We start from the raw sequence: 13251 nt of genomic DNA, 5'->3' as shown, positions 1-13251 counted from the left end.
ATGCAATTTGGTTTTTCATTGAATCGCACAACCTTTCATGAGGGTAAAACCAGCTCTTCCGCAAGTTCAGAAAACATGATTCCACCAGATAATGCTACAATTTGCTTCTGGACGGGCATTCGCAAGCGGAATGTAGAATAAATATTGAGATCCAAAATCCTCCTAGGTGAAACTTATCTGAAGGACCATTGAATCTCCTCCAGAGTTTTACCCTTAGTCTCGGGAACCCACAGCGCCACAAACACAACAGTAAAAGCACTCACAACTGTGTAAATGGTAAAGGTCCCTGTCACAAATAAAGCTTATTTAGTATTGTAGATGTGCCGCAGCAGGTATGTCTGTGGAAGGAGGGGGGAAACCTCCCTGAATCCAGTGTAGAAGCAAGTTTGATGACATAGTTATCAACCAAGATACGAGCTAGTTGGCCAGTGTGGCTATGCTACCAGCGAGGCCCTTGATATTAATTGGGAGTATCTGCAACGAGCCAACGTCACATTAAGAATAATGCACTCTACTGTCAATTTTATTTCTAATGAGGACAAAGCCCAGCCATATTATGACTGGAGCTGAGGATAAAATATAAAGCATTACCACTTTAAATCATGTCCTACACTAGAGTGTCTAGCAAAATAAAAATAGAATGTTGCAGTCCAGGAATGGAGAGGCAATCATCTAAGGAATAGAAAGAAATATAAGACCTCTGGAGGTGTGCACCCATATTTTTGTGTGCTTTCGAAAGGGATCCATTAAAATTTGAGAAATCAGAAGTTCTGATATAAAGAGCATACCTCAGACATTATAACCCATGGACTAGCTCCAATTCCAAGAGAGAAGAACACTACAAAAGACTGAAAAAAACCTCATCATCAGGAAAAAGTGATATAACACCATTAACAATAATTAAGCAATATTAAGAATTTCGAAGAGCAAGCTCATACCACAAGTCCCACTAGTGACAGTATCCCCATGACACCATAAGAACGAGAACCTTCTTCCACAGCAGCCTAGGTTGGGAAGGGTGAATAATACTTAGAAACCACTCTAAACATTGGGAATTGCACAACTATATAAGCTTCAAATGCCAACACTCGAGATTCACAACCAATATAAATACATGATTCGAAATGAAGAGTCTAATGTGCACACAACACGACTAACCTTCTAATAAAATGCAATTGCAACAAGGAGGAGGCTAGCAGTCATTCCAGATGACGAAACCTGCACCAGTGTAGTAAGAGTACAACAATAATGGTGTTTGTCACCATTGTTGCTTGAACAGAATCCCATGGTACGTCAGAGTGTGTATACTGTAGAGACAAAGATAGAGAGTAGTGTTGTTACTAACTTACTAAAACAAAACTTGCATAAATGATGAGTATCAGACTTGCCTCATTTCAATGATATTATTTCTCTAGCAACATACCTGACTAAAAGCTAAAGCAATAGAAACAACACCTCTCATAAGTCCAGCCCACCAGATTATAACCTAACCAAAATTTAGCTGAGTAAGCATGCTCGTGACCATCAAATACTTGCATTTCTGTCCTGTCTCTAGGCCCTGCCATTTATTTTCTTTTGCTCTGTTATGAACAGAGCTGGACTTCGATGCATTTGAAAGAACATATACTACACTTGAATTTGTAAAGAAAAAACTGCTGACTGCTGAGATTGCTCACCTGATCCTTGTATGTAATCCTCGGGCTTCCATACATCTTATTGAAAACACTGGAGATGGCTGAGCCAAGAATAACCAATACGGCTCGTCCAAGTAATATTAGAAAGATCAAAGTGGAATAAACGCCAAGACTTGTTCCGAAGCTGCGACATCATAAAGTAATGTCAGAACAAAATTGTAACTAGGAAAAACTTTAGCTAGATTACAAATATAACAAGAAAATCAATTGTCATTTAAGTTAAGAACAGAAAAAAAAAAAAAAAAAAAGACAAACAAACAAACAAACTCACACGCGAAAAAATATTCTGCAATTTTTATCTAGTTGTATTACCCCAATACTAATGATAACCGTTTTGCTTTCTTGATTAGTATATTACGCGTTGCCTAACATACCTTAACTCGCTCATTAGCCATTTCTCACTGTCAAGGGCATCCATTCCCACATATAGGAAGATAAATGTTTCTGCGATGTATGACAACGTTGCAAAAACATGCCTGGAAAGGAGCAAAGTGTACATAATGTGAGCAGACATCCCAACAACAATCGAATTGAGTCATAGCATAAGAATGTGTTCAATGCAACTCATCTTTGAGTATAACTGAAAGTGCACATAATTCTTTCGTACTTACTTGGTTGTAGTTTGTGAGCTTTCAGTCACATTATGCCATGCATAGTGTGACATGATGATGCCACAAAGGAAGACTGAGAATACCACTCAGATTTAATAGCTGCACCAAGTTAAACAGTCACATAATTGTCACAGAATACCACTCAGATTTATCGCCTAAAGTTCTAAATGCCTGTTGGAATGGTGGTATACATCGTCTATATTCAATCATGGCTTAAGAAGATATCATATGATTATTTTTGGTGGAAAGAAATCTCTTGGAATCGAAAAAGTCAGCATCTGCACTAAGTATACAACAATTGTGGGATCCCTGATATCTTATAAGAAGGAAGGAAAGACTTAACCAAGTAGCTTAAAATTTTACTTGAGTGATCCATTATGTGCCGAATCCCTCAAGTCCGACACATGGATGGTTTGGTATTGGAAATATACAAGTGTACACTAGAATTTTACCAATACAAGTCGTGACAGCAATTTTTTCCTCCTAATGAACTGGCCTGGTTTACCCTGGATGTCTCGCCCAAAAGTTGGGCTCTCAGCCCCAGTTTTGAGTATAATTTAGAACTGTTTCATATGTAGATAAATTATCTGAACCTTGTTACCTATGCCAACATGTACGATAGATATGCCGTATACACCATTAAGGTGACTTCACGATCAGTTGAATGCCTGCGCATGAACCGGTATCAATATTCGACACTTGGCTATCTAATTCCAGAAATGTGAAAAAGGAAACCAAATGATTAAATAGGTTTTCAGAAGTTGAACACTCCATGTCACTGATAACATACTTGGCCAAGTATGACTTCCTGAGAGCATATACAGTCAAAAGCCCTACCTAGATGAAACAACAGATATGAATCAGTAGAGATGGAAGATAAGAAGAGAGGACACTAAACGGGTTTCTTCCCCAAAATTAAGTTAGTTAGAACTTACAGCAACTCCAAGGACAGTGCTAGTTGAAAATAAATAGAGAAAATCCACAACGACACGAGGAGTTGCTGACCGAGTACTAGGTTTTTGAATTGCTCTTAAGAGGACAACTGATGTAGCATCATTTATCATTAAAAAAACTATGATGAGCCTAAAAAAACACAGTTAACGTAACATTTGCTAAATTTTGAGAAATAGGAACATACACTTCCGCAATCAGTTCTACATTTAACTAGTGTCATTTAGTAACAAACAAACACGTAACATTCTAGAAACAATAAAACCATGAATCTCTACAGAGAAGTAACATGTCGTTCCCACAAATTAAATTATATTCGCATTTAAGGATTGACTGCGAAAACCACTAGTCCAATGGATACCATATATATTATCACAATAATTATGCAGTGAGCCTCGTTATTGAGTTGAAAAGATTAATTAGAACCTACAAGTATGATTTAAATACATTCAAATGGGACCAGTTATATAACAAAGAACTTTGAGCAATGATATGAGAATTTTCTTGTGGCTAGCACACGTGTGAAATTAGATGTGCCAATGTTACGAGGCATGAGAGGCACATCTAAGGGTCACACTCACAGACACGAGGTATGCCTACATATAATAAAAGTTTGACGTTCAAAATGGTTACAGGTATATTCTTGACTAAACACGTGCCTAATAAGACACACCCAAAAATATGCTAAAAGCATGCATGAGAAGTGCAAGGGCATGCAATACAGTAAATTTTTTGGCTCAGAGAAGTACCAAGAGCAGATGCACTTATGTTTTTGGTTTCTTACTCGACGGTGTAAGAATATTTGTCGCGAGTAAATATAACTTACTGTGATCAGAAATGACATTTATAGGTTTAGACAACTAACCTATCAAAATAAAAACCATGAAACAAACAAAGGACTCTAAATGAAACCATCTCATATCCTACCAAAGATAAGAGCTTTAAACTAAATGTACTGTCATTTCCTACCACTGTATTCAAACCATCATTTAAATACTAGAACACTATATTAAAATAATTAGCCAATTACATCAACAAAATGTCAGCAAGGAGCTGTATATTTAAAGACCAGAGAACACCAAACCCAAATGCAGTCAGAACTAATTCTAGTGGGTTCAACAAAGTTTCAAACTTTATACTTAAGAAACACTTTTTTAAAAAAAAACAATCAGATCGCAAGCTTGTATTAACGGTTTCGATATCTAAGAGCATCTCTAGGTGGTGGTAGCATACTCTTCATATTTGAAGAATGCGAATGAAGAAGTTGATCGCAAATTTCGACCAACTCTAGGTGGTCGCAAATTCGATTACCAAAAAACAACCCACGACCGACATTAGCATCGTGCCGCTGACAGTTTGTAATGTAAGCCCATATATAATTTGAAAACAACCCACGCGACATTAGGAGTGGCGCATAAGTGAAAAAAAAAAAAAACTTTACGCGACATTAGGAGAGTGGGCGCGCGACAAAGGTAACCGCGTGTAGTGGTTGGTCAAAGTCAAAAAGTTGTGGGGCGACATTTGCAATGGGTAGCGACATTACTAATGTCGCGACCGCGATCCGCGATCCAAATTGCCAAATTTGCGAACAAGAATGCGAACAAGCAGGTGATGCGACCACGAATGCGTCCGCCTAGAGTTGGAATTCCGGAAAATTCCGACGCATTTCTTCAAATTTGAAGAATGCGACCATGAATGCGTCCACCTAGAGATGCTCTAAGAAAAGTATCTTTAACATTCAATTATTATTCTTACAAAACCCATGACAATTTTAATTAGGTCAGATAATAAAATCATGCCAACAGTACAATCACATCAAAATACTACAACAAAGACATAAGCTTTTACATTTTAAGGAATGAAGAAACCCTAGACAATGTTAAAAACACAATAAACCCAAAAATTTAAGAAATTGAGCCAATTAAAAAAAAATGCACAACCCTAGATTGAAAATTGAGGTTCAACAATTGAGGCACTTTAAAAAAAACGAAAATTGATGAAAGGGAGAGAGGGAGAGAGTGGGTTACCAAAACTTAAGGGGGAGAGAGAGATGTACCGACTCTTGTCGATTTTGAGAGAGATTTGAAGCTTACTTTCAAACCACTAACACAAAAGATTTACTGTCAGAGCCCTCCCACAAAAGCCTCACTTTCTTCTTATACTAGGGTTAGGGTTAGGGTTAGGGTTAGTGAAAGAAAGAAAGAAAGAAAGAAATATTGGGCGGGCAAAAAACAAGGGCAATCACCTTCTCTGAAAATCATCTATGACGGTCACCAAAACTGGAAGAGCATAGAATGTCTCGTCTCTAATTTAGGACAAAAACTTGTGTCATTTAGTCAACCTAAGGGTGGGTTTGTTAAATTTTAACTCAGGGAAAGGAAAGGAAATAAAATGGGTAGTCCACTATGGAATGGAATGGAAAAGAAATAATTTTAAATGGTATGTGTTTGGTAAACTGGGGAAAGGAAAGTAAAAGCTGGAAAAAAGAATAATCATGTTTGTTTGCGAAAGCTATGGAAATGAATAATTGTATTGTTGGGTCATAGGCGTGTGTTAGTTGTAAGTCCCTAGCTATCTATTTCCTTTCTTTTACTTTCCAGGAAATTTTCAGGGGTTAGCTAAGGACACAAAACCTTTTCCATTTCCATAATTTTGTTTCCATATGGAAAAGCTCATTTTCTTTCCATGGGTAAACAAGCGTCTTAAAAACTATGGAAAAGGTGGACCACTCTTATTTTCCTTTCCTTTCCACAGTGTTTCCATCATAACAAACACACTCTAAAACTCAACTACGATGGGGTTCAAACAATTTAAGATGGTAGCTAATGTTCCTAATTTGAGACGGGTTATATAGTCCCAAGAGTGTGTCTTAATTCTTAAATTCTGGTGTAGTGACGCTAAGCATTGCAAGTCGGTTGCACGAAAGGCTCATCAAGCATATGATCGAGTGTGCTAAGATTATTTGTTGCTGGAGGAGACGTACTTTCAATTGAAAGGAGAGAGTGAACGTGGGGCTCTAGGTACAAGTGTGTTTGTCGTACCTGGAGATGCTAGTAACGCTCCGTCTACCAGTACTGTTCTTGCTAAGCGAGCTGACGTGCCTGCTGATGATAAGCATGTTACTCCTGGTGCTTGATCACTACTTCTGGGTTTCTTCTTCCTTTGTGTAAGTTGTGTGGCTTTTGAATATTTCTCTCTTAATTCATGTTTGAAAGTGGTTGTAAAGCAATAGAACGTACTGGTTTCCTAGGCTTGCCTTGGCAATTCATTTTTGAAATGGTTGGGGCGTGGTCCAGATACATTAAGAGCTGATACCCTGGGGAAACCTGGGCAATTCGTGTTATTGACGATTTAGCGAACTGGTGTCCACACAAGTGGCCGTTTGGCTATTTTGAAGAACTGGTTTCCTGAGTATGTTCAGGCAATTCATTTGTTTTGCACATTATGGAACACATGATGTTTAATTTCATCTGAATGTTTGTCGCATATTGTTTTGACATTTCGTAAGTATTTAACCTAGAAATATATATCCCGTTGTCTAGAAAGACATAGGATGCTATGAAGCGCTTGAGCTCGATTGAGCACACTACTCAGGAGAATGGTTTGACTGTTCTAGAGAACGTTCTACTAAGGAGTTCTATGTATTCAACTAGTGAGAAGTGTTGGAGCTATGAAGCCCTTGAGCTCGAGTGAGCATTGTATCTTAAGTAAGCGTGCTGCTCTTAGAGAGCATTCTATACTAAGTTAATCCTAGAAATGTAGGTTTTGAACTAGTGAGAGGTGTGTGAGCTATGTAGCCCTGAGCTTGAGTGAGTGTTTGGTCATTCAGAACGTTTGAGTGTTGGAGAGCGTTTAAGTTTGTTTGAATGTTTTGCTCTTAGAGAGCGTTCTACACTTGGTTGACCTTAGAAGTATATGTCTTCAACTAACGAGCAGTGTTGAGGCTAAGTAGCCTGTGAGCTATGTAGCCCTGAGCTCGAGTGAACGCTAGGTCATTCAAGACGTTTGAGCTTTGGAGAGCGTTTAAGTTCGTTTGAATGTTTTTCTCTTAGAGAGTGTTCTGCACTTAGTTGACCCTAGAAGTATAGGTCTCCAACTAACGAGCAGTGTTAAGACTAAGTAGCTTGTGAGCTATGTAGCCCTGAGCTCGAGTGAGCATTTTAATGTGTGATATTCTGTAAAAACACAACTAGATTTCTCTAACCTATTCTTACATTATCAATTATTTATTTTCTACTCTCACATGTATATTCATGTAATATATAGAGTATGGAATTGCTCCACTTTTAACTTTTTAGACTTAAATGAATTCAACTAATCAAACACAAGAAAACAGTGGTGAGAACAATATTTATGGATGTGAATTTATACTACGAAACTAAATATATGAATTTAACTTATACTAATTTAATTAAAGCAATTGAATATGACTTGAATAAAATATGGAGAAGAATAGAGAGAGATTGAAATCCACTTTTTAATTTCTTAATATGCTAGCATAGATTTGTATAGAAAACCCTAGTCTAGATATTCTCACACAAGGTTAAAATATAAATACTAGACCTTTAATTATCCCTAATTACTTTATACTATCCCTAGTCATAAACTAATTAGCATGAGAGAAAACATGTTCCCATTCTCATGGCAAACTCACTATTCTATAGTTTAGGTTAAACTCTTCTTATCTCTAAGTCAAGAAAAACCTAAACTTGAAACTCTAAACAACAAATCTATACTAACAAATCAAGTCTTCTCAAAGCTTCATTCAAACTCCCTTTAATGGGAGTTTAGCTTTGATTCATGGGGATATCATGAACAAAAGAATGAAAAGAAGACATAATAGAAAGAGAAGCAATTGAATTAAAAAATAGTAATAACTTGAAAGTATTTTAATGAAATTTTTATGGAGGCTACAATTATAAACCCTAATTACTTAAATTATACTAAACTAAAGAAAGGAGAGAGAGAGAGCTAAATTATTTTAACTAATAGGAGAGAGAGAGAGAGAGAGAGAGAACCCTAATTTACAACTAAACTAAAGAAGGGAGTAGCCAAATTTTGTTTAGCCTTAACCCTCTTTATATAGGAGAGAGTTAGGTTTACAATTTCGTGCATGGGCTTTGGAGCTGTGTTTTGGGCCACTAAATCAAGCCTAAAACCTAATTACTTAAGTCCAAATATGTGGGAATTTACTGCAACACTATTTTCGTCCACTTTTACTGCTCTGATTGGGTCAAAGTTTAGACCATTAGAAATCTCTTTCCGAGTCGATCATTTTGACATATAATAGGCCCAATTCCGAGGTCTAAGTCTAAAGATATGGCTTGCGGAAGTTCTATGGACTTTTATGCTCTTTTTCTACCCTCTTTGACTTTGACTTTTTAGCTTTGACTAGGCTTTAAAAAAGCTTTTCCTCCTTGAAACTTGGTCTTTAATCATATAATTTCTCTAGCAAGCAATTTGACTCCTTTCTCTTGCAAAAGTGACGTATTTCTTCACATAATTGATTCCAATACCTGAAATACACAAAAACACGTAAACATTGTTAACTCTTATTTATTATAAACCTAATTAGCCTAAATACAATACTATTAAGGGGTTGAAACTATAGTTTTTGGCTCTTATCAAACCAACCCCAAACAGCATTTTGCTTGTCATCAAGCAAATATATGAAATTAAAATAAGTGACCAAAAATGTATTCCTAACTACTCTCGTTTCACTGAGTGCGACTGCATTGACCATATGCAATAAGGCCTTAAACCACTAAGAATTCCCTAGTGGACGAGTTATAGACTTGTGAGAGTTTTCTAGAGAAGGTACTCACAAACTTTATTTATACTACAACGACTAAGAAATAAAAGTAATTGTCCTCTAATTTATCTTAGATATCTATACATCTAACTTGCATTTAAACAAGGATCATCAATTTAACTCCTAAATTAATACATGCATAATAATCAAATCATCTTAAGATAAACAATTATACAATGAATTATGCTATGAAATACAGTGGCATGTCTTTTTCTGAAACTTTTGGGTAGCGTGCCTAAGTAGGTTCTCACAAGGAATGTGTCAAGACGCATAACACTCTGATTTTTCCACTCAAGTTTACTAACTCCAGTGTGTAGTGGGCCCATATTTTCTCACAATCTCAATGGTAATCGAAGGAAGCCGAGGTCGATCAAACACATATACCATTTACTATCACACCAAACTATTCCTAATTGAGCTAAAGGTCTTTATTAGGTGATATGGGGCGTAGGTGTTGGTTAAAGAAGGAAGAAAATGGATATTCATAAAGACAAATCTGAGAAAATAGGATATTCATATTATGTATTTAGAGAAAACCTCATTCTTATTTTGCTTCTACACTTTGTTTCCATCCTTAGCCTTTTTATTTTAGCTTTTTTACTCCTTTTATTCTATTTTTTTTGGAGTTTTTATTGTATTTCTATTTCTATTTTCTTTTTCTTTTCTTTTCTTTTCTTTGGATGAAAACTTTCTTTTCTTTTTCTTTTCGGAAGCAACTAACTAATTTTTGTTTACATAAATTTTTCTCTTCTCTTTTCTTCACTCATCCTATTTCTCAGACTTATCCAGATAGGTAGGATGATTTTATTTTTTATTTTGTTTTATTGGGTAAAGGATTATTTGTGGTTTGTGGAAAAGGTTAATGAAAGGCTCAGTGGGGTGATTAGCAGATAATAAATTTCATACAAGTATGAATTTCTGGCTATATCCATCCAAAGATGGCCTAAATTCTCACTTAGGATATGGTATGGTGATCAAGCAAGTGGATGTGTGATTTCTCAACTCGGAATTGACTTCTCCCTTGTGTCATCACTCAAATATTAATTCATATGGGCTTTTTGGGTAGATGCTTACAGGATATGTATTAAGTACTCTAACCTAAGTCTCAGAAAAATATTGCCAAGTACAATCATAGATGCTCATGCAAAATGTTCATGAAAAGATGCAATGACTATTACCTATATATTAATCTAAATTTCAAAAATTAAATCATAATTTAAGTACTACGTGAGATTTATATACTAATATCATTATGGACAAGAGAACAATACCATTATCTCAAAGTGCATAGAATAAACTATATTTTTTATTTTATTTTTCTAATTTTTATAAGACAAATAATATGTAATATACAACCTAATATGTGATTAAACATTTACAACGTGTTTCTATACCACCCCCAAACAGAATCATGTTTTGTCATCAAAATATGGAATAAAAATAAATGATAGAGAGTACCATAGAAACGTGCTTGTAAATGGGAGCACCTGAAAAAGAACGTTAATCTATACTAATATAAATAAATAAAATCATACACAACTCCTATATGAGTTCCTCCCATTATGGGGATAACATGAACTAATAAATAGCACTTGGGACATAAGCGGACTCTAACGTAAATAAAATAAAATCATACGTTCACAAATCAAGCATGCGCCTATCGTGGCTCATATCGGATTAGCTTCCAAAATTCCGTGAAATAGTGAATTTCACGAAATTAAGCTACCTAATTACATTATGAATCCCAATAAAATCAACAAGGCCTATGGATTATATATTTCGATATTTATACATGCAATTTTAATACGTAAACGTACAATGTGCTAAAATTAAATATACCACCCCCAAACAATTTGGGAGAAGAGAGTTCATGAAATAATTCAATAACATAATTAAATTATGTAACTAACTAATATGGACTTTACGAGAGTGAGCATGACAGGCAAAGGGTGGCAAAAAGATTTGAAATAAAATACCAAAATACGCCACCCCCAAACAAAATTTGAAAACTCTTTTTAAGTTTGAAATTTTTTGTGGCCTATACTCCAGAAAAGTGGTATTGTATAAAAACTTGGGTCTTTTAAAGTCACATTCCCTAGACTTACTGTTCCAACCCCCACAAATGTGGCTCAATAAAACCCAATTCAATACAAAAAAGCCTATGCTCAGAGCTTATCTACCAAAAAGCCCACGCTCAGAGCCCATGCTCAGAGCTTATCTACAATAAAGCCCACGCTCAAAGCCTACATAGCTACACATAAAATCAATATCAATTGCGCACATATTTTGCGAGTCAAACAACTTCCACAACTTCGTCCACAACCAATTGTGCACATGTTTTGCGAGTCAAACAACTTCCACAACTTCGTCCACAACTTTGTCCACATTCAAGATTTACTTCCATCAACTTCATATCGTGTGACAGTTCTCCCGCCAGTTCTTCAACTTCATCCCACGGTTGGACAATTCTCCCGTCCAGTTCTCCAACTTCATTCCACGATTGGACAGTTCTCTAACTTCATCCCACAATTGGACAGTTCTCCCGCCAGTTCTCCAACTTCATCCCACGATTGGACAGTTCTCCCGCCAGTTCTCCAACTTCATCCCACGATTGGAATATTGGAGAACGAGGAAGTAACTATCACCAATCCTACCTATAAAATCCAAACTTTGTTATTTTTCCAGAACTACGCAATCGAGACTTGATCCCAAGTAATATCTTTGGGTACGTAGGCAACTTCAAAACCGAAGTCCAGTCTCAACTCTCCCTAACAACCATCTCCTTCGCAATCTCCTCCGAAAAAGATCACTTCCGACCTAACTGGTGTGTTTAGGCAAATCTTGCTGAAACATATTTGGCGCCGTCTGTGGTCCTACCCTCAACCACAAAACAAAAGTTATATCAATGGCTTCTTAAAAAACAAACAACGGTGAAAGTATCCCTTTTACCGCACAAGTTCAGTACTCCCCTTCTGCTGGGAATTCACTTTCCAAGTCTGATGGTCCTCGGCCATCTGCGACTAAGAGAGTGGGTATCCATGTATCTGATCAATCAACTCAGGTCGACCATCGTCTCCGACAATTGGAGAGCAAGAATAAAAATCTGAAGAAACAGATGCGTCAACTTCTCGAAGATGATTCAGGGTCCACAGCAAAAAGTGTTTGGGATCGTTTGAACACTGAAGCATCTATGTCAAAGACTTCGAGTACAAACTCCTACACCAAGAGAAATCGTGCGAGTCGCTTACGAAAGGCTTCACGCAAACAAAATGTTTAACGCATAAAGCCAACACTTTCCAGTGTAATCGTAAGTGAATCCACAAACTCCTCTGTCGACCTTGATGCCGACCACCCTATGAGGGATCACCAACTCACAAAAGATCTCATGACGAAAACAGGTTTAGCCGATTCGAATCGTACTAAGGGAGATCGGCAAAATATCCATATAGGTCGGCAAGGTAGACTACCCAACCAACGAAAAACCAATGAAGTTCCTACCCCAAGCTCTAGAAGGGGTAGGCAAGCCACTGCAAGTCCTCATCGCAACAGCAGTATGCGCCGATCTCGACAATAGCACTATTCACCAAGCAGTTCCAATTCATAACCTAACCGCTCAAGTTGTAGTCCCAATCCAAGAGCTCATTGTCGGCCGAAGTATGTTGACAATGGTAGCGATTGAGATGGAGACTCACTTGCAACAGGTCAAGAAAATGGTTATGACAGTCCAGCACTCTGTCCGTATTCTCCCGATGTTCACCATAAGAGACGAAGGAACCGATCTCCACTACTGGCTTGGTCACCTTCACCTACATGGACGGGGCGACGAGAACTCACTCCACCTCCTCCGAAGAAATCTTGGCCAAAACGTCCACAATTCGGTCGTGACCATCGTCGTGAGAATGTTCTATTTTCTGAACAACATCTCCATGAGATGATACTGAAGTCTGTTAATGATAAGGAGTCACGAGAAAACAAAATATGAAATCTCGCTATAGAGAGTGGTATCGATTCTCCCTTCTCTCTCCGAATCCAAACAATTGTTCATCACAAGGACTTCAAGGAGCTAGAATTCGAAAAGTATGATGAGATTGATGGAGATCCTTTGATGCATCTTGTTAATTACAGAAACAAGATAATCTTATGGACTTTCGACGATGTTCTTTTTTGCAAGTTATTCCCGTCC

At 37.0% G+C, this 13251-nt stretch overlaps 1 protein-coding gene across 1 annotated transcript; it reads right to left on the bottom strand.

Annotated features, from left to right (window-relative positions):
* Positions 1–345: 345 nt before the first annotated feature.
* Positions 346–2596, bottom strand: LOC147517977 (sodium/hydrogen exchanger 4-like). The gene is made up of 8 exons (XM_086594717.1): positions 2306–2596; positions 2069–2170; positions 1677–1818; positions 1424–1486; positions 1159–1307; positions 939–1004; positions 789–848; positions 346–474 (listed from the first exon to the last, which is right to left on the bottom strand). Exons 1-5 carry the CDS (start codon positions 2356–2358, stop codon positions 1200–1202), a joined length of 468 nt encoding a protein of 155 aa, XP_086450843.1. The 5' UTR covers positions 2359–2596; the 3' UTR covers positions 346–474; positions 789–848; positions 939–1004; positions 1159–1199.
* Positions 2597–13251: the final 10655 nt, after the last annotated feature.

Source organism: Coptis chinensis, chromosome 2 (genome assembly GCF_015680905.1).
Source record: "Coptis chinensis isolate HL-2020 chromosome 2, ASM1568090v1, whole genome shotgun sequence".
In the NCBI taxonomy this organism is placed as follows: Eukaryota; Viridiplantae; Streptophyta; class Magnoliopsida; order Ranunculales; family Ranunculaceae; genus Coptis; species Coptis chinensis.
The sequence above is the reverse complement of the archived record's forward strand: the minus strand, read 5'-3'. Positions and strand labels throughout refer to the sequence as shown.